We start from the raw sequence: 20,909 nt of genomic DNA on the forward strand, positions 1-20,909 counted from the left end.
GAAGAGAAAAGGTCTTTTATACACCACACAAGAAGCCCACTTCCTCTAAGATTAAATGCAATAGAAGTTCAGTCACCCTGTATAAACAGTGACGTGGATGGGCACAGACTTGGGTAAGAAGCAGTAGGACAGAGCCCACCCTCTTTGGTAATAGCTTTTAAAAACCTACCCAAGTCCTGTCTTATGAAAGCATCTTTGGGGAAAACCAAGCTGTTGGAGAAAAAGGGGTTTCAGTGCTGCCAAGAACGTGCTTTGCAACTCATTGCTTTGACCTGGGAATGGCAGCAAAGCACGGGAAAGCAGGTGAGCATGCCAGCATGCGCATAGCCGAAACGCGACGTACCTTTTCCTGCATTAATACCCCAACTCTGCCTGGTGGCTCACGTGGCACTCGACCATCCCGCACTGTCCCAGCCCCTGCGGGGGGATTACAGACTGTTACAGGACACCAAGCCGCACTGTAATACTCTAATTCTAATAACAACTCCAATCTACCATAAAATTACAGTTTCCCAAGGGTGTTATTATCACACAGGTGGGGTATAATTTGCACAAGTATAATTTAATCTTGAAAAAAAGCTCAAAAATGAAGTATGGTTAGTAACAAATCTTCGTACGCACTTGTATGAGTATCCCCAAGGTGTTACCAGCACTAATTAATTAGGCTCCTACACCCAGTATGATCTTACCTTACAGATGGGCCAGGTGAGCTACTCACCCAAGGCTGCGTGACAAGTTCATGCTCTGAAGGCTTTCTGCAATGTCTCCGTCATGCTTGTCAAGGCAGCATCCTACCTCCAAAAGCAGGGGCCCAGGTGGCATGGCTGGTATCTTCCTTATTTGCTCTGTGTGCTGCAAGAGTTCAGGATGAATAAAGGAATCAGTTGGTCTCTAACTAATTTATTGTTAAAACATTAAAAAAAAAAGAAGATTGTAGAGGTAATTACAGCAAAAGCTGCCTAGGGCAACTAGATGAAGATTCAACATGAATTGACCTCTCAGCAGAGACATTCCTGCTTTTACTTTTAATTAAGGATCAAGGAAAGTTGAAATGAAAGTCATTCATGGAAGACGGTTAATATGAAAAATGTTTTGTCATTATTTTTCTCAATGAAAAGTCGTTGCTTATTGAACAGACATTTTCTTGTATGAAAATTCATTTTGCAAACTTTACCATTTAAAAATATTCTGTTTGTGGTTGGGTTTTTCCCAACAAAAACCTCAATAATATACAAAAAGGCTCCTTAATAAGAAGTTACCAAAAATAAAACACTCTACCAGGATGCCACACAAGCCAAGATCCGGAGGATTTGGGGATCTCATTGCTGCGCACTTGCATTCCGCCATTTTTGTAGTGCTTAGGTCTTCTTCTCTCCTTCTGCGAGCGAAAGCCAGACCCAAACCCCACTGACCTCAGGCCCAAGGTGCCAAAGGAACTGTACAAAAAGCAAACAAAAATAATCTCTGGTATTGTGGTACCGAGCTCATGGGCCATACAGATCGCAGCTGTCCCAAATCTGCTCATAGTGAGCTCTGCTACCATCAATACTTCTGCCCCCATCCTCAGAATTTCATTCTATTTCATTTCATACTGGGTTTATATGTGTGTGTGTGTGTATTGTACATATATAAATTCATACCTATGCAGATGCACATTTATATAAAAATACACCCTCCCATTAATACATATATATGCTTTAAAGCTACTCTAGATTTTTTAAAATCTGAAATACAATCAGCCCATAAAATAACTTTACAGTCTGGATTAGGTGGAACCAGCCAGTGCCTGAATTGCCACATGGCAACTGCTATTTCTGGGTTAAAATGATAGGTAAGGGGATGATAAGTTAAATAACCCGTTTGAGGACGTCAAGGTGCAGCTGGGCTTGGCCGAAGATGAATCAGGACAACATCCACAAAGGGTGTCTCCTTTCTGTAGCTCTGTCAAGGACCCTATAAAAGCACTCCGGTCCTCCGATCACTCCGCACGGCTTCACAGGAATCCCACTTGATCCCATTGGTGATTTGGGTAAGTAAGTCACTCCTTCTGAAACATGCACTTTGCTGAGCAAGGACATGTTATTTCTATAGGATTCATGTTGGGTGGCAGTGTTGTTCCTGCCACAGTATTTTCTGAGTCTTCTGTGTTTATATCCAGTGAAGTGTTGTTTCATGTTATTCGGATACCCACACGCTGTCGTTGTGTGTCCATGCGTAGAGGCAGCTTTTCTCAAAAAGAAAACGAGAGAGGGAGCCAGGTTTCATGCTTTACTTTGGTCTGGAGTCAGCTCCCACCCAGAATGAACAGATTGGAGAAATTTTCTGTTTTCTACAGAAATAGCAAAACCCAGGATTTCGTATGCAGAGCTGTGCACATATGTTCATGCATATGTGCACGTTATAGAGGCGGCAAGGCAGACACGGCACAGCTTCCCCAGCTGCAAGCTGTTCTCAGCACCGATGTACCTGATAACAGGCTTGGGGATCCTGCGAGGAGGAAGGAAGGAGGTGGCTTTTGAGGTTTCCAGACACAAAGCTCCAAGAGGGGCTCTGCTTTCTGCCAAGCAGATCTCAGTAAAATTAAATAAGCAGTTCTGACCTAGGTGATCTGACAGTTCCCCTCTGGCCAAAATCTATTTGCCAATGAACTGATGCTGTAATGAAAGCTTTATCAATTGTTTTGCATTACTACTGGTCACAGGAGCACCAGCCACAGGGCTTGTTTTAACTCTCTGTAAGCACTCTACTTGTCTCTGACCCAGCTAGATCTTGTCTCAGGCCGTGCCAGTGCTGTGTTAGACATCCTCTAACCTCCTTCACAGAAGCCAGTGTATCTCTCTTGGTGTCAGGCAGAGATAGCAGCGTGGGTCCTGGAAACATAAGTACCTGGTATAGCCCCATGGGGATGGGTTCTTGGGGCATCTCTTGAGTCACCATCCTGAGTTCCCTCCCTGCGATCCAAAAATGCAGGCATCCTGCCATCCCCTATCAACCATCATTCAAATACCTCAGTAGGCAAGTTGGAGGACACTCCCCATCCCACTAAAACTCGTAAGCGTTTGAGTGTCTTCCCAGTGCTCTGGTGAAAGAGCTCACCATGGCACAGGAGTGAACACACAGAACATGGCAGCCAGCGTCCTCTTAATGCACACAGCCTGACCCCGGCAATTCTCCCTCCTCTTTTCAGGCTCAGAGGCAAGCCAATCTCCCATCCTTAGGTCTGCTCCTTTTCTTGCAGGCTTGCTTGAATCTGCAGGAAGATGTCTCGCTTCTTAGACAGCATTTCCACCATCATCAGCATCTTTCACAAACATGCAAAGGAAGATGGAGACTGCTCCAACCTCAGCCAAAGGAAGATGAAGGAGTTCATCCGGAGGGAGTTTGCAGATATCATAGATGTGAGTGCTGCTGCAAGGGGGAGGGCTTGAGGCTGAGACTGGAGTGCAAGAGACTGCAAAATCTCCTTCTGGAGAGGGGATGATTCTTATGACAGTGGGATGGGGAGGCTTTCAAAGGGGAGCAGCAGTTGCGTTCCTTTGCACTGACAGCTTCAACAGCTCTTCCAACCCATTTTGCCACGTACAAATGGGCAAAAGCTGGAGAATGAACTGTGGGGAGGTATGGTTTTCTTTCAAAGGTAGGAAGGAAATGCATCCAATAGAGGGATACAGCATATCCCAAAGAGAAGACAGCTGGTTGGCTGCAGCCAGGGAACAACCAGGAAAATAGAGAACAAAGACATGGAGTTCTTGCTGAGCTATGAAAGTGAAGGTGTTAGAGATGGAAGGAGAAAAGATTGCAGTTGTCCCTGCCTTTGCATTTCTTTAACAAGGAGCAGGAAGACTAAACTCCCTTTTTTGTTTCCCTGTGTGTGTTTTCCCTGCAGAAGCCACATGACCCTCAGACGATTGACAAGATTCTGCAGTTTCTGGAGTGGGATGGTGATGGGGAAATAGATTTTAATGAGTTCCTGCTTTTGGTGTTCAGAGTGGCTAAGGCCTGCTACTGGTACCTGCCAAAGGGACCATGCCTTCTGCAAAGAACAAAGCTGACAACCAGTGGCAAGTCACTCCGAGACCCTGACATTAAGAACAGAGGGAGCCGTCAGCAGCTCCAGGGGGAGGAACAACAAACTTGTGAGAGTAAATATCATCCCCCCTGTGAACCTGAGCTGCAACGAGACACCAGGATCAACAAGCTTGAAACACTAGAGGAAATGGGGAGTCATCACCAGCAACATAACACGCAAAGCAGAAACGATGCAAAACGAAGTAGCAAGCCAGGGGAGCCAATCCCTCAGGAATATGAAGAACGAAACCAAAAGCCACATGACCAACAGAAGAGCCAAAATAGACGTCAGCCACCAGAGCCAGACAGACGAGGAGATGTACAACACCGCAAGTGCAGCAGCTTGCAAGCACAAGAGGCCAGACTGAAGGAAGATGAGAGGCAAAATCAAAAGGTGCTGCAGCCAGAACAACTGGCAGACATGAAGAGTCGCAGCCAGAGCTGTGAACCTCAAGCACTGCCAAACCGGTGGAGTAGCCATCAGCCACATGAGACAGCACTACCAGCATATGATCAAAAAACCCAGCAACCACAAAAAGCAGATATAGGAAGTCACAATCAGCCACGTAAACCTGAATTACTCGCAGAAGAGAGAAGCCGCTACCACGTACGTGAGCTGGAACAAAAAGCACTTGAACACAGCAGCCACGAGCCACGTGAGCCTGAATGCCGGGACTCAAAAAACACACATCAACCATACATACAGAAACCGCTAGAACTCGAACACAGACACTATGAGAATTGTGAGCCAAGAAAAAAAAACTCTGAAAAAGGGAAAAAACAGGAACATGAGTTTAAATATAAAGAAGCTGTGAAAGACATCCATCTGAACCAAGAATGGGAAAAACGAGGAGATACAAGAAGGAAAGAACCCATAGAGGACAAGAGGATTGATCTCCAAAAGGAACTGGAACTGGAGCTCTTTGAGCACCACAGCCGACTGACGCAGGAAACGGAAGAGCAAGGTGCCACGACCAACCAGAGAGAAACACACCAGAAACGTGACCATCAAACACGCGAGCCAAAAGACGATGGAAAGAGACAACATGACTCGGTGAGGTATGAAAGGGCGCAGGAGACCGCAGAGGCAGCAGCAGAAGCCGACGTGGAGATCCAGCGCATGTCCAGGGAACTGGAGCCACGTGAGGACATGGAAAGGAGGGACCGTCCCCGTGAGCGCAAAGAACCAGAGGATGAGAGGAGGATTTGCCGGGGAAGAGAGAGGGAAGAGCCCGTGCGCAACAGGAGGATCGATCGCCAACGGGAGCTGGACCTGGAGCTCTATGAGCACCGCAGCCACCTGACAAGGGAAACGGAAGAGCAAGGTGCCACGAACAACCAGAGAGAGACACACGAGACACGTGACCCTCGAACACGCGAGCCTGATGACAATGGAAGGAGACAACGTGAGTCAGTGAGGTACGAAAGAACACAAGAGACCTCAGCGGCAGCAGCAGAAACTGACGTGAAGATCCAGCGCGTGTCCCAGGAACTGGAACCACCCGAGGACATGGAAAGGAGGGACCGTGCCCGTGAGCGCAAAGAACCAGAGGATGGGAGAAAGATTTGCCAGGGAAGAGAGAGGGAAGAGCCAGCACGCGACAGGAGGATCGATCATCAATGGGAGCTGGACCTGGAGCTCTATGAACGCCGCAGCCACCTGACACGGGAAACGGAAGAGCAAGGTGCCACGAACAACCAGAGAGAGACACGAGAGACACGTGACCGTCAATCACGCGAGCCCGAATATGCAGGAAGGAGACAACGTGAGTCAGTGAGGTACGAAAGGACACAGGAGATCACAGTGGCAGCAGCAGAAGCCGACGTGGAGATCCAGCGCGTGTCCCAGGAACTAGAACCACCTGAGGACGTGGAAAGAAGGGACCGTCCCCGTGAGCACAAAGAACCAGAGGATGAGAGGAGGATTTGCCGGGGAAGAGAGAGGGAAGGGCCCGTGCGCAACAGGAGGATCGATCGCCAACGGGAGCTGGACCTGGAGCTCTATGAGCGCCGCAGCCACCTGACACGGGAAACGGAAGAGCAAGGTGCCACGAACAACCAGAGAGAGACACACGAGAGAGGTGACCCTCAGACACGCGAGCCCGAAGACAATGGAAGGAGACAACGTGAGTCGGTGAGGTACGAAAGAACACAAGAGACCGCAGTATCAGAAGCAGAAGCCGACGTGAAGATCCAGTGTGTGACTCGGGAACTGGAGCCACGTGAGGACATGGAAAGGAAGGACCATCCCCATGAGCGTGAAGAACCAGAGGATGAGAGGAAGATTTGCCGGGGAAGAGAGAGGGAAGAGCCCGTGCGTGTCAGGAGGATCGATCGCCAAGGGGAGCTGGACCTGGAGCTCTATGAGCGCCGCAGCCACCTGACACGGGAAACGGAAGAGCAAGGTGCCACGAACAACCAGAGAGAGACACGCGAGACACTTGACCGTCAATCACGCGATCCCGAAGACAATGGAAGGAGACAACGTGAGTTGGTGAGGTACAAAAGGACACAGGAGATCACAGTGGCAGCAGCAGAAGCGGACGTGGAGATCCAGCGTGTGTCCCGGGAACTGGAGCCACATGAGGACGTGGAAAGGAGGGACCGTCCCCGTGAGCGCAAAGAACCAGAGGATGAGAGGAGGATTTGCCGGGGAAGAGAGAGGGAAGAGCCTGTGCGTGTCAGGAGGATCGATCGCCAAGGGGAGCTGGACCTGGAGCTCTATGAGCGCCGCAGCCACCTGACATGGGAAACGGAAGAGCAAGGTGCCACGAACAACCAGAGAGAGACACGCGAGACACGTGACCGTCAATCACGCGAGCCCACATATGCAGGAAGGAGACAACGTGAGTCGGTGAGGTATGAAAGGACACGACAGACAGCAGCGGCAGCAGCGGAAGCCGACATGGAGATCCAGCGTGTGTCCCGGGAACTGGAACCACCTGAGGACGTGGAAAGGAGGGACCGTCCCCGTGAGCGCGAAGAACCAGAGGATGAGAGGAGGATTTGCCGGGGAAGAGAGAGGGAAGAGCCCGTGCGCAACAGGAGGATCGATCGCCAACGGGAGCTGGACCTGGAGCTCTATGAGCACCGCAGCCACCTGACAAGGGAAACGGAAGAGCAAGGTGCCACGAACAACCAGAGAGAGACACACGAGACACGTGACCCTCGAACACGCGAGCCTGATGACAATGGAAGGAGACAACGTGAGTCAGTGAGGTACGAAAGAACACAAGAGACCTCAGCGGCAGCAGCAGAAACCGACGTGAAGATCCAGCGCGTGTCCCAGGAACTGGAACCACCCGAGGACATGGAAAGGAGGGACCGTGCCCGTGAGCGCAAAGAACCAGAGGATGGGAGAAAGATTTGCCAGGGAAGAGAGAGGGAAGAGCCAGCACGCGACAGGAGGATCGATCATCAATGGGAGCTGGACCTGGAGCTCTATGAACGCCGCAGCCACCTGACACGGGAAACGGAAGAGCAAGGTGCCACGAACAACCAGAGAGAGACACGCGAGACACGTGACCGTCAATCACGCGAGCCCGAATATGCAGGAAGGAGACAACGTGAGTCGGTGAGGTACAAAAGGACACAGGAGATCACAGTGGCAGCAGCAGAAGCCGACGTGGAGATCCAGCGCATGTCCCAGGAACTAGAACCACCTGAGGACGTGGAAAGAAGGGACCGTCCCCGTGAGCACAAAGAACCAGAGGATGAGAGGAGGATTTGCCGGGGAAGAGAGAGGGAAGAGCCCGTGCGCAACAGGAGGATCGATCGCCAAGGGGAGCTGGACCTGGAGCTCTATGAGCGCCGCAGCCACCTGACACGGGAAACGGAAGAGCAAGGTGCCACGAACAACCAGAGAGAGACACGCGAGACACGTGACCATCAATCACGCGAGCCCGAAGACAATGGAAGGAGACAACGTGGGTTGGTGAGGTACAAAAGGACACGAGAGACCACGGTGGCAGCAGCAGAAGCCGACGTGGAGATCCAGCGCATGTCCCGGGAACTGGAGCCACCTGAGGACGTGGAAAGAAAGGACCGTCCCCGTGAGCGCAAAGAACCAGAGGATGAGAGGAGGATTTGCCGGGGAAGAGAGAGGGAAGGGCCCGTGTGCAACAGGAGGATCGATCGCCAAGGGGAGCTGGACCTGGAGCTCTATGAGCGCCGCAGCCACCTGACACGGGAAACGGAAGAGCAAGGTGCCACGAACAACCAGAGAGAGACACACGAGAGAGGTGACCCTCAAACACGCGATCCCGAAGACAATGGAAGGAGACAACGTGAGTCGGTGAGGTACGAAAGAACACAAGAGACCGCAGTGTCAGAAGCAGAAGCCGACGTGGAGACCCAGTGTGTGTCTCGGGAACTGGAGCCACGTGAGGACATGGAAAGGAGGGACCGTCCCCGTGAGCGCAAAGAACCAGAGGATGAGAGGAGGATTTGCCGGGGAAGAGAGAGGAAAGAGCCCGTGCGTGTCAGGAGGATCGATCGCCAACGGGAGCTGGACCTGGAGCTCTATGAGCACCGCAGCCACCTGACAAGGGAAACAGAAGAGCAAGGTGCCACGAACAACCAGAGAGAGACACGCGAGACACGTGACCGTCAATCATGCGAGCCCGAATATGCAGGAAGGAGACAACATGAGTTGGTGAGGTATGAAAGGGCGCAGGAGACCGCAGTGGCAGCAGCAGAAGCCGACGTAGAGATCCAGCACGTGTCCCGGGAACTGGAGCCACCTGAGGACGTGAAAAGGAGGGACCGTCCCCATGAGCGCAAAGAACCAGAGGATGAGAGGAGGATTTGCCGGGGAAGAGAGAGGGAAGAGCCAGCACGCGACAGGAGGATCGATCGCCAACGGGAGCTGGACCTGGAGCTCTATGAGCGCCGCAGCCACCTGACAAGGGAAACGGAAGAGCAAGGTGCCACGAACAACCAGAGAGAGACACACGAGAGAGGTGACCCTCAAACACGCGATCCCGAAGACAATGGAAGGAGACAACGTGAGTTGGTGAGGCACAAAAGGACACGAGAGACCGCAGTGGCAGCAGCAGAAGCCGACGTGGAGATCCAGCGCGTGTCCCGGGAACTGGAGCCACGTGAGGACGTGGAAAGAAGGGACCGTCCCCGTGAGCGCAAAGAACCAGAGGATGAGAGGAGGATTTGCCGGGGAAGAGAGAGGGAAGAGCCCGTGCGCAACAGGAGGATCGATCGCCAACGGGAGCTGGACCTGGAGCTCTATGAGCGCCGCAGCCACCTGACACGGGAAACGGAAGAGCAAGGTGCCACGAACAACCAGAGAGAGACACGCGAGAGAGGTGACCCTCAGACACGCGAGCCCGAAGACAATGGAAGGAGACAACGTGAGTCGGTGAGGTACGAAAGAACACAAGAGACCGCAGTATCAGAAGCAGAAGCCGACGTGAAGATCCAGTGTGTGACTCGGGAACTGGAGCCACGTGAGGACATGGAAAGGAAGGACCATCCCCATGAGCGTGAAGAACCAGAGGATGAGAGGAAGATTTGCCGGGGAAGAGAGAGGGAAGAGCCCGTGCGTGTCAGGAGGATCGATCGCCAAGGGGAGCTGGACCTGGAGCTCTATGAGCGCCGCAGCCACCTGACACGGGAAACGGAAGAGCAAGGTGCCACGAACAACCAGAGAGAGACACGCGAGACACTTGACCGTCAATCACGCGATCCCGAAGACAATGGAAGGAGACAACGTGAGTTGGTGAGGTACAAAAGGACACAGGAGATCACAGTGGCAGCAGCAGAAGCGGACGTGGAGATCCAGCGTGTGTCCCGGGAACTGGAGCCACATGAGGACGTGGAAAGGAGGGACCGTCCCCGTGAGCGCAAAGAACCAGAGGATGAGAGGAGGATTTGCCGGGGAAGAGAGAGGGAAGAGCCTGTGCGTGTCAGGAGGATCGATCGCCAAGGGGAGCTGGACCTGGAGCTCTATGAGCGCCGCAGCCACCTGACATGGGAAACGGAAGAGCAAGGTGCCACGAACAACCAGAGAGAGACACGCGAGACACGTGACCGTCAATCACGCGAGCCCACATATGCAGGAAGGAGGCAACGTGAGTCGGTGAGGTATGAAAGGACACGACAGACAGCAGCGGCAGCAGCGGAAGCCGACATGGAGATCCAGCGTGTGTCCCGGGAACTGGAACCACCTGAGGACGTGGAAAGGAGGGACCGTCCCCGTGAGCGCGAAGAACCAGAGGATGAGAGGAGGATTTGCCGGGGAAGAGAGAGGGAAGAGCCCGTGCGCAACAGGAGGATCGATCGCCAACGGGAGCTGGACCTGGAGCTCTATGAGCACCGCAGCCACCTGACAAGGGAAACGGAAGAGCAAGGTGCCACGAACAACCAGAGAGAGACACACGAGACACGTGACCCTCGAACACGCGAGCCTGATGACAATGGAAGGAGACAACGTGAGTCAGTGAGGTACGAAAGAACACAAGAGACCTCAGCGGCAGCAGCAGAAACCGACGTGAAGATCCAGCGCGTGTCCCAGGAACTGGAACCACCCGAGGACATGGAAAGGAGGGACCGTGCCCGTGAGCGCAAAGAACCAGAGGATGGGAGAAAGATTTGCCAGGGAAGAGAGAGGGAAGAGCCAGCACGCGACAGGAGGATCGATCATCAATGGGAGCTGGACCTGGAGCTCTATGAACGCCGCAGCCACCTGACACGGGAAACGGAAGAGCAAGGTGCCACGAACAACCAGAGAGAGACACGCGAGACACGTGACCGTCAATCACGCGAGCCCGAATATGCAGGAAGGAGACAACGTGAGTCGGTGAGGTACAAAAGGACACAGGAGATCACAGTGGCAGCAGCAGAAGCCGACGTGGAGATCCAGCGCATGTCCCAGGAACTAGAACCACCTGAGGACGTGGAAAGAAGGGACCGTCCCCGTGAGCACAAAGAACCAGAGGATGAGAGGAGGATTTGCCGGGGAAGAGAGAGGGAAGAGCCCGTGCGCAACAGGAGGATCGATCGCCAAGGGGAGCTGGACCTGGAGCTCTATGAGCGCCGCAGCCACCTGACACGGGAAACGGAAGAGCAAGGTGCCACGAACAACCAGAGAGAGACACGCGAGACACGTGACCGTCAATCATGCGAGCCCGAATATGCAGGAAGGAGACAACATGAGTTGGTGAGGTATGAAAGGGCGCAGGAGACCGCAGTGGCAGCAGCAGAAGCCGACGTAGAGATCCAGCACGTGTCCCGGGAACTGGAGCCACCTGAGGACGTGAAAAGGAGGGACCGTCCCCATGAGCGCAAAGAACCAGAGGATGAGAGGAGGATTTGCCGGGGAAGAGAGAGGGAAGAGCCAGCACGCGACAGGAGGATCGATCGCCAACGGGAGCTGGACCTGGAGCTCTATGAGCGCCGCAGCCACCTGACAAGGGAAACGGAAGAGCAAGGTGCCACGAACAACCAGAGAGAGACACACGAGAGAGGTGACCCTCAAACACGCGATCCCGAAGACAATGGAAGGAGACAACGTGAGTTGGTGAGGCACAAAAGGACACGAGAGACCGCAGTGGCAGCAGCAGAAGCCGACGTGGAGATCCAGCGCGTGTCCCGGGAACTGGAGCCACGTGAGGACGTGGAAAGAAGGGACCGTCCCCGTGAGCGCAAAGAACCAGAGGATGAGAGGAGGATTTGCCGGGGAAGAGAGAGGGAAGAGCCCGTGCGCAACAGGAGGATCGATCGCCAACGGGAGCTGGACCTGGAGCTCTATGAGCGCCGCAGCCACCTGACACGGGAAACGGAAGAGCAAGGTGCCACGAACAACCAGAGAGAGACACACGAGAGAGGTGACCCTCAAACACGCGATCCCGAAGACAATGGAAGGAGACAACGTGAGTCGGTGAGGTACGAAAGAACACAAGAGACCGCAGTGGCAGCAGCAGAAGCCGACGTGGAGATCCAGCGCGTGTCCCGGGAACTGGAGCCACATGAGGACGTGGAAAGAAGGGACCGTCCCCGTGAGCGCAAAGAACCAGAGGATGAGAGGAGGATTTGCCGGGGAAGAGAGAGGGAAGAGCCCGTGCGTGACGGGATGATTGATCGCCAACGGGAGCTGGACCTGGAGCTCTATGAGCACCGCAGCCACCTGACACGAGAAACGGAAGAGCAAGGTGCCACGAACAACCAGAGAGAGACACGCGAGACACGTGACCGTCAATCACGCGAGCCCGAATATGCCAGAAATAGGCAACGTGAGTCAGTAAGGTATGAAAGGACACGACAGACAGCAGCGGCAGCAGCGGAAGCCGACATGGAGATCCAGCGTGTGTCCCAGGAACTGGAACCACCTGAGGACGTGGAAAGGAGGGACCGTCCCCGTGAGCGTGAAGAACCAGAGGATGAGAGGAGGATTTGCCGGGGAAGAGAGAGGGAAGAGCCCGTGCGCAACAGGAGGATCGATCGCCAACGGGAGCTGGACCTGGAGCTCTATGAGCACCGCAGCCACCTGACGCGGGAAACGGAAGAGCAAGGTGCCACGAACAACCAGAGAGAGACACACGAGACACGTGACCCTCGAACACGCGAGCCTGATGACAATGGAAGGAGACAACGTGAGTCAGTGAGGTACGAAAGAACACAAGAGACCTCAGCGGCAGCAGCAGAAACCGACGTGAAGATCCAGCGCGTGTCCCAGGAACTGGAACCACCCGAGGACATGGAAAGGAGGGACCGTGCCCGTGAGCGCAAAGAACCAGAGGATGGGAGAAAGATTTGCCAGGGAAGAGAGAGGGAAGAGCCAGCACGCGACAGGAGGATCGATCATCAATGGGAGCTGGACCTGGAGCTCTATGAACGCCGCAGCCACCTGACACGGGAAACGGAAGAGCAAGGTGCCACGAACAACCAGAGAGAGACACGAGAGACACGTGACCGTCAATCACGCGAGCCCGAATATGCAGGAAGGAGACAACGTGAGTCGGTGAGGTACAAAAGGACACAGGAGATCACAGTGGCAGCAGCAGAAGCGGACGTGGAGATCCAGCGCGTGTCCCAGGAACTGGAACCACCTGAGGACGTGGAAAGAAGGGACCGTCCCCGTGAGCACAAAGAACCAGAGGATGAGAGGAGGATTTGCCGGGGAAGAGAGAGGGAAGGGCCCGTGCGCAACAGGAGGATCGATCGCCAACGGGAGCTGGACCTGGAGCTCTATGAGCACCGCAGCCACCTGACACGGGAAACGGAAGAGCAAGGTGCCACGAACAACCAGAGAGAGACACGCGAGACACGTGACCATCAATCACGCGAGCCCGAAGACAATGGAAGGAGACAACGTGAGTTGGTGAGGCACAAAAGGACACGAGAGACCACGGTGGCAGCAGCAGAAGCCGACGTGGAGATCCAGCGCATGTCCCGGGAACTGGAGCCACCTGAGGACGTGGAAAGAAAGGACCGTCCCCGTGAGCGCAAAGAACCAGAGGATGAGAGGAGGATTTGCCGGGGAAGAGAGAGGGAAGGGCCCGTGCGCAACAGGAGGATCGATCGCCAAGGGGAGCTGGACCTGGAGCTCTATGAGCGCCGCAGCCACCTGACACGGGAAACGGAAGAGCAAGGTGCCACGAACAACCAGAGAGAGACACATGAGAGAGGTGACCCTCAAACACGCGATCCCGAAGACAATGGAAGGAGACAACGTGAGTCGGTGAGGTACGAAAGAACACAAGAGACCGCAGTGTCAGAAGCAGAAGCCGACGTGGAGACCCAGTGTGTGTCTCGGGAACTGGAGCCACGTGAGGACATGGAAAGGAGGGACCGTCCCCGTGAGCGCAAAGAACCAGAGGATGAGAGGAGGATTTGCCGGGGAAGAGAGAGGAAAGAGCCCGTGCGTGTCAGGAGGATCGATCGCCAACGGGAGCTGGACCTGGAGCTCTATGAGCACCGCAGCCACCTGACAAGGGAAACAGAAGAGCAAGGTGCCACGAACAACCAGAGAGAGACACGCGAGACACGTGACCGTCAATCATGCGAGCCCGAATATGCAGGAAGGAGACAACATGAGTTGGTGAGGTATGAAAGGGCGCAGGAGACCGCAGTGGCAGCAGCAGAAGCCGACGTAGAGATCCAGCACGTGTCCCGGGAACTGGAGCCACCTGAGGACGTGAAAAGGAGGGACCGTCCCCATGAGCGCAAAGAACCAGAGGATGAGAGGAGGATTTGCCGGGGAAGAGAGAGGGAAGAGCCAGCACGCGACAGGAGGATCGATCGCCAACGGGAGCTGGACCTGGAGCTCTATGAGCACCGCAGCCACCTGACAAGGGAAACGGAAGAGCAAGGTGCCACGAACAACCAGAGAGAGACACGCGAGACACGTGACCATCAATCACGCGATCCCGAAGACAATGGAAGGAGACAACGTGGGTCAGTGAGGTACGAAAGGACACGAGAGACCTCAGCAGCAGCAGCAGAAGCCGACGTGAAGATCCAGCGTGTGTCCCGGGAACTGGAGCCACGTGAGGACGTGGAAAGGAGGGACCCTCCCCGTGAGCACAAAGAACCAGAGGATGAGAGGAGGATTTGCCGGGGAAGAGAGAGGGAAGGGCCCGTGCGCAACAGGAGGATCGATCGCCAAGGGGAGCTGGACCTGGAGCTCTATGAGCGCCACAGCCACCTGACACGGGAAACGGAAGAGCAAGGTGCCACGAACAACCAGAGAGAGACACACGAGAGAGGTGACCCTCAAACACGCGATCCCGAAGACAATGGAAGGAGACAACGTGAGTCGGTGAGGTACGAAAGAACACAAGAGACCGCAGTGGCAGCAGCAGAAGCCGACGTGGAGATCCAGCGCGTGTCCCGGGAACTGGAGCCACGTGAGGACGTGGAAAGAAGGGACCGTCCCCGTGAGCGCAAAGAACCAGAGGATGAGAGGAGGATTTGCCGGGGAAGAGAGAGGGAAGAGCCCGTGCGCAACAGGAGGATCGATCGCCAACGGGAGCTGGACCTGGAGCTCTATGAGCGCCGCAGCCACCTGACACGGGAAACGGAAGAGCAAGGTGCCACGAACAACCAGAGAGAGACACACGAGAGAGGTGACCCTCAAACACGCGATCCCGAAGACAATGGAAGGAGACAACGTGAGTCGGTGAGGTACGAAAGAACACAAGAGACCGCAGTGGCAGCAGCAGAAGCCGACGTGGAGATCCAGCGCGTGTCCCGGGAACTGGAGCCACATGAGGACGTGGAAAGAAGGGACCGTCCCCGTGAGCGCAAAGAACCAGAGGATGAGAGGAGGATTTGCCGGGGAAGAGAGAGGGAAGAGCCCGTGCGTGACGGGATGATTGATCGCCAACGGGAGCTGGACCTGGAGCTCTATGAGCACCGCAGCCACCTGACACGAGAAACGGAAGAGCAAGGTGCCACGAACAACCAGAGAGAGACACACGAGAGAGGTGACCCTCAAACACGCGAGCCCAAAGACAATGGAAGGAGACAACGTGAGTTGGTGAGGTATGAAAGGGCGCAGGAGACCGCAGTGGCAGCAGCAGAAGCCAACGTAGAGATCCAGCGCGTGTCCCGGGAACTGGAGCCACATGAGGACGTGGAAAGGAGGGACCGTCCCCATGAGCGCAAAGAACCAGAGGATGAGAGGAGGATTTGCCGGGGAAGAGAGAGGGAAGAGCCCGTGCGCAACAGGAGGATCGATCGCCAACGGGATCTGGACCTGGAGCTCTATGAGCACCGCAGCCACCTGACACGGGAAACAGAAGAGCAAGGTGCCACGAACAACCAGAGAGAGACACGCAAGACACGTGACCATCAATCACGCGAGCCCGAAGACAATGGAAGGAGACAACGTGGGTCAGTGAGGTACGAAAGGACACGAGAGACCTCAGCAGCAGCAGCAGAAGCCGACGTGAAGATCCAGCGTGTGTCCCGGGAACTGGAGCCACCTGAGGACGTGGAAAGGAGGGACCGTCCCCGTGAGCGCGAAGAACCAGAGGATGAGAGGAGGATTTGCCGGGGAAGAGAGAGGGAAGAGCCCGTGCGCAACAGGAGGATCGATCGCCAACGGGAGCTGGACCTGGAGCTCTATGAGCGCCGCAGCCACCTGACACGGGAAACGGAAGAGCAAGGTGCCACGAACAACCAGAGAGAGACACACGAGAGAGGTGACCCTCAAACACGCGATCCCGAAGACAATGGAAGGAGACAACGTGAGTCGGTGAGGTACGAAAGAACACAAGAGACCGCAGTGGCAGCAGCAGAAGCCGACGTGGAGATCCAGCGCATGTCCCGGGAACTGGAGCCACATGAGGACGTGGAAAGAAGGGACCGTCCCCGTGAGCGCAAAGAACCAGAGGATGAGAGGAGTATTTGCCGGGGAAGAGAGAGGGAAGATCCCGTGCGTGACGGGATGATTGATCGCCAACGGGAGCTGGACCTGGAGCTCTATGAGCACCGCAGCCACCTGACACGAGAAACGGAAGAGCAAGGTGCCACGAACAACCAGAGAGAGACACACGAGAGAGGTGACCATCCAACACGCGAGCCCAAAGACAATGGAAGGAGACAACGTGAGTTGGTGAGGTATGAAAGGGCGCAGGAGACCGCAGTGGCAGCAGCAGAAGCCAACGTAGAGATCCAGCGCGTGTCCCGGGAACTGGAGCCACATGAGGACGTGGAAAGGAGGGACCATCCCCATGAGCACAAAGAACCAGAGGATGAGAGGAGGATTTGCCGGGGAAGAGAGAGGGAAGAGACCATGCGCAAGAGGAGGATTGATCGCCAACAGGAGCTGGACCTGGAGCTCTATGATTGCCGCAGCTGCCTTATGCGGGAAACGGAAGAGCAAGTTGTTATGGGATCCTGCAGAGATACACGTAAGAGAAGCAGCCTCCAGATACTCAAAGAAGAACAAGAGAGAGCGATTCTGCAGCACCATCAGGCAAACAAATTACAATGTGAGCCTTCTGAGTGCACTGCCTCTGAGCCTTCAGAAGACCAAGAATGGCAGAACCACAAGCTTTTACATGAGGAAGAAGCACATGAGCCCAATGGGTGCCCTACACATGAGGATGAAGAACAAAGGCACAAGAGGAGCCTCTACCAAACCATAGAGGTGGATAACAGACACCTGTCTCCCCCAGGAGAGCAGGTATCTGTCACCAACCTGAGGGTCTGTTATATGCCCGCTGAGCCCGTTGTACGGCCAGAGGTGCAGGTCATCCCTCAGCCCTGTGAGCCTCAGACCATTGCGTACTTGATCCACGTGATTCAGAATTTGAATGATCCTGAAGCTACCACCTACGAGATTGTCTGCCACCAGCCCCATGACCTGGGGCAGCCCATCTACGTGAAGAAGTGCTACATGTCACCCCAGCTGCCAGCATTCCCATGTGACAGGAGCAACCACCCAGAGCCACAACCTCAAAGGGATGAGCGAGAATCAGGGGAGCCTGAACCACCACAGCAAGGGAGCACACCAGCTTTTAGCTCCCAGGAAAACACAGGGGATCTCAATGAGCCACAGGAGAGGTTTGAAGCAGGGGTGAAAGAAGGGGCTCACCAGGCTTCTGCCTCTAAGCCAGATGGTGTTAAGGGTGACCCTTGTCAGGCAAAGCCCAAGGCTGAAAGGAGGGACAGCCAGCACCCCACGATGCCTGATGCAGAAGAGAAGGAGCATCAGTCCCAGGGAGATGGATCAAAACCTGCCAGAGAGCAGGTCCTGCAAGAGCCCGAATCCAGCTGCCAAGTGAGCAAGCATGAGGACAGGGAGGCCAACAGCTGCCCATCTCTGCCCCAGGCTCCAGAGCCACAGGAAGCTTGTGAGCCAGGCCAGCGAGCCACCAAAGAGAACCATTCCCAGCCACCCTGGAGAGATGAAGCCAGCCACTGCCATGAGGATGCAGAGGTTTCCCTGCCAGAGAAGAGCCGCCAGCCACGGCAGGAGAACAGCAAGGGGAGCTGCCAGCAAGTGAGAAATGCCCAGCCTCAACAGGAGGAGGAACCACATCTTTGCAGCAAGCAGAGCCAGGGCCCCCCTAGCTCCCCAGTCTCAGAGGAGGCACCGAGCCGTCCTGCCAGGGATGAAGCCAAGGCATCTTAAGGGGAAGTCCTCTCCCTGGAGCTGGTGGGGCTTCTCCAAGTCTCTTTGAGGATCACTTCTGCTCTCTGCTTTCAGCTTAGGATGTCACCATGTGGTGGCATAGAAGTGTTCAACACAAAAGGGTTAATGGAGTGCTCTGAGAGGGTGTCAAGTGGGTTTGGGGGTTTTCCATGTAACAAATCCTCAGCAAGTAGGTAGGCAGATAGTTAACCCAGGATCTTCAGCTTCTGCCTTCCTGCATTATATCTATCCACCTTAATGCACTATTTATTCACTTTTCTGCTCTAATAGGAGTCCTTGGGTCTCTCTGTCCTTTATGTCCCTGTCATCTCTTCTACCCTGTGGCATGACTGTTCTGCATCTCTCTGCACTCACATCTCCCTAGCGCTGTGACTGGCTCTCCTGTCAGCTGTGCCTGAAAATCCTTGAGGCTGGGAAAAAAAAACCCACTTTTGTAGACTCAATACTTTTGGTTACACCTTTCTGCTCCCCTAACAGATGAGCAGAATCCCAACTCCAGCCTCACAGAGGCTTTGAAGCAGCTGAGTTATGCTGTGGTTACTGCAGGGTAACGGTGGCAGGTGGGGGATCTCTTTCTTCTTCACACTGATGTATTGCATGAGAAACCAGAATAAATAGCTGATGACTGCACTGACTGCTGCCATCCTTCATCCTTGCATCTAATTTCTACAAGGGCCTCAGCCTGGTGGGAGGGTGTCCCAGTTCAGATCACACGTTCCTCCTAATCCCAGGCACTTAATCCAGACAGGGGCTGCTGAAAATCCCACCAAATCCCCCCTACTACATGTCTAGGAGCCCACATCCCTCTAAAACTCTGGCCCTTGCTACTGATCTGCATGATTTTGGGGGCTCCCAGCACAGCTCGCACATGCTGTGATCTGACACCCACAAGGGGACACACGGATGTGCCTGTGTGCTCCAGCTTTCATGACAGACGTGCACTACAGGGACAGCCAGCAGTGCAAAGCCACTGCTGGTTAGAAGCCATCCAGACACATTTTCCTGGCCACATGCATCCATCTGCCTTTTCCCCTGGGCTGCCCCATACCTGGCACCACTCCTGTATCCTTGGGCAGGAGAGAGGCAGCAGCACGGCAAGGAAAACGCACCGGATCTCACATATGGTGCATAAGGCTAGAGATGGAGACATCCATGACCCTCCCTGGAGAAAACCAGATTTTATTATTTCTTTCCCTTCAGCAAGAGCGAACCAATTCCCTCAGCAGCAGATGGGGCTGCAATTCTGCAAGAAGAGAGAGGGAAGCGAGGACAACCCCAGCACCATCTGTGTCTTTCTCTTAAATGCAACCAGAGCCCGCTGGCTGGTAATGGGGCTGGCCAGGAGGAATAAGGGCATCTCAGGTCCACTGTAGCCTGATGCAGCCTCAGCAGGCAGCACCCAGGGCTTCTCACTCACCTAGCCATGGCCACCATCCTGTGATGTTTGGAACCTGGTGCCAGAGGGACTCGGAAGGGTCTGCCCCAGCCAGGGGCAGGCAGATGCACGGGGCAATGCTCTCAGCAATGCCCCCTTCATGCACATGACAGTCGCACATCTTGGTGACAAACACACGGCAGCACAGATGGTCTGTCTGCAAACAGGGCCAAAGCCTTGACTGCAAACACACACAGCAGCAGCAAGAAACAAAAACCTCTTGAAATCCCCCACTGCAGCCAGGATGGGGCTGAGCCACGACCCCCTCTAGGATTTGCTCTTTCAAAGGGAGAAATAACTTGTCCTTCTAACCAGCTCATATTTTATTGTAAAGGGAGCACAAAGAGGAGTTTGCAAAATGCAGGTGGAAGTGCAAAATCTAAGGAGAAGGGCAGCAGGTTTCCTGCCCTCAGCTCCCAAGTTCAGAAAGTCCTTTTGATTTACATGGACTGAACTGTTTCCAGTTTGGGAGGAGTGGGATGGGGGAGGGGGGAGTACTTTTTCCCCAATACATGAGAAAAAAGGAGAAGTTTGGGGGCAGGAAACTGGGGCAAGAAAGGAAGTACATTGGGGACAGCTGTGCCCCTGATTTATGGCTTCCCTTTCTCCTGCTCTACGCTGAGTCACAGCCTCCACCAGGATTTCCTGAAGAACCCATCCCTGGAAGCTGTCCCAGATCCCTGAGCACATCCCGGCTTCCACACACCGCCGGGACAGCCCATGTTACCCTGACCTCTCCGCTCCAGGCTCCCCCCAAAGCTTTTGGGGAAACGCGGCAGCACCCAGGGCCGGGTGTCACAGGGAAATCTGGCCCTGGGCGGGCGATTCCGTATCAGTGCTGGTTGCAAAGGCGTGGAGCTGGGTGCCATAACCACAGGACTGTGCAAACACAGATAAACACAGGTCCGAGCAGCTTCCCCGGCTCTCGATGGATGGGGAGCAGCCGGCCATCACAGCCCCATGTGCTGGTTTCTGAGCATCGCAAGCCCCACAGCCGCCATCCTCCCTGCTCTGAGCTATTTGGGTACATCACTTGTTTTTCTGGGTGCCTTTTGGGTGCCTCCTGTTCCTCCCCCACCTCCATGTCTCCCTCCTCTTTTCAGCCCTCCAGGGTCTCTCACTCTGCAGCAGCACGAGGGGGGCCAGCCCCGGTGAAGAGCTCAGACCAGCACCACTGCAGACAAATCCTGGCTGCAGCCAGCTCCCAGTGCAGCACCCCAAACCCATGGGGTTGCCTTTCCCCCTCCTTTTACACCACAAGGAGGTTACAAGGTGTTATCAGCAAAG

General features: G+C 54.6%; 1 protein-coding gene across 1 annotated transcript; it reads left to right on the plus strand.

The window, feature by feature from the left end:
• The first annotated feature begins 3,176 nt into the window (after positions 1 to 3,176).
• On the plus strand, positions 3,177 to 12,326 carry TCHH (trichohyalin). Its single transcript, XM_052797961.1, has 15 exons — positions 3,177 to 3,398; positions 3,887 to 5,210; positions 5,823 to 5,960; positions 6,537 to 6,680; positions 6,903 to 7,040; positions 7,623 to 7,760; positions 7,977 to 8,120; positions 8,337 to 8,818; positions 9,371 to 9,530; positions 9,777 to 9,920; positions 10,143 to 10,280; positions 10,863 to 11,000; positions 11,577 to 11,690; positions 11,937 to 12,080; positions 12,304 to 12,326. The coding sequence occupies exons 1-15, from the start codon at positions 3,261 to 3,263 to the stop codon at positions 12,324 to 12,326; spliced, it is 3,507 nt and encodes a 1,168-aa protein (XP_052653921.1). The 5' UTR covers positions 3,177 to 3,260.
• Positions 12,327 to 20,909: the final 8,583 nt, after the last annotated feature.

Source organism: Harpia harpyja, chromosome 9, assembly GCF_026419915.1.
Source record: "Harpia harpyja isolate bHarHar1 chromosome 9, bHarHar1 primary haplotype, whole genome shotgun sequence".
In the NCBI taxonomy this organism is placed as follows: Eukaryota; Metazoa; Chordata; class Aves; order Accipitriformes; family Accipitridae; genus Harpia; species Harpia harpyja.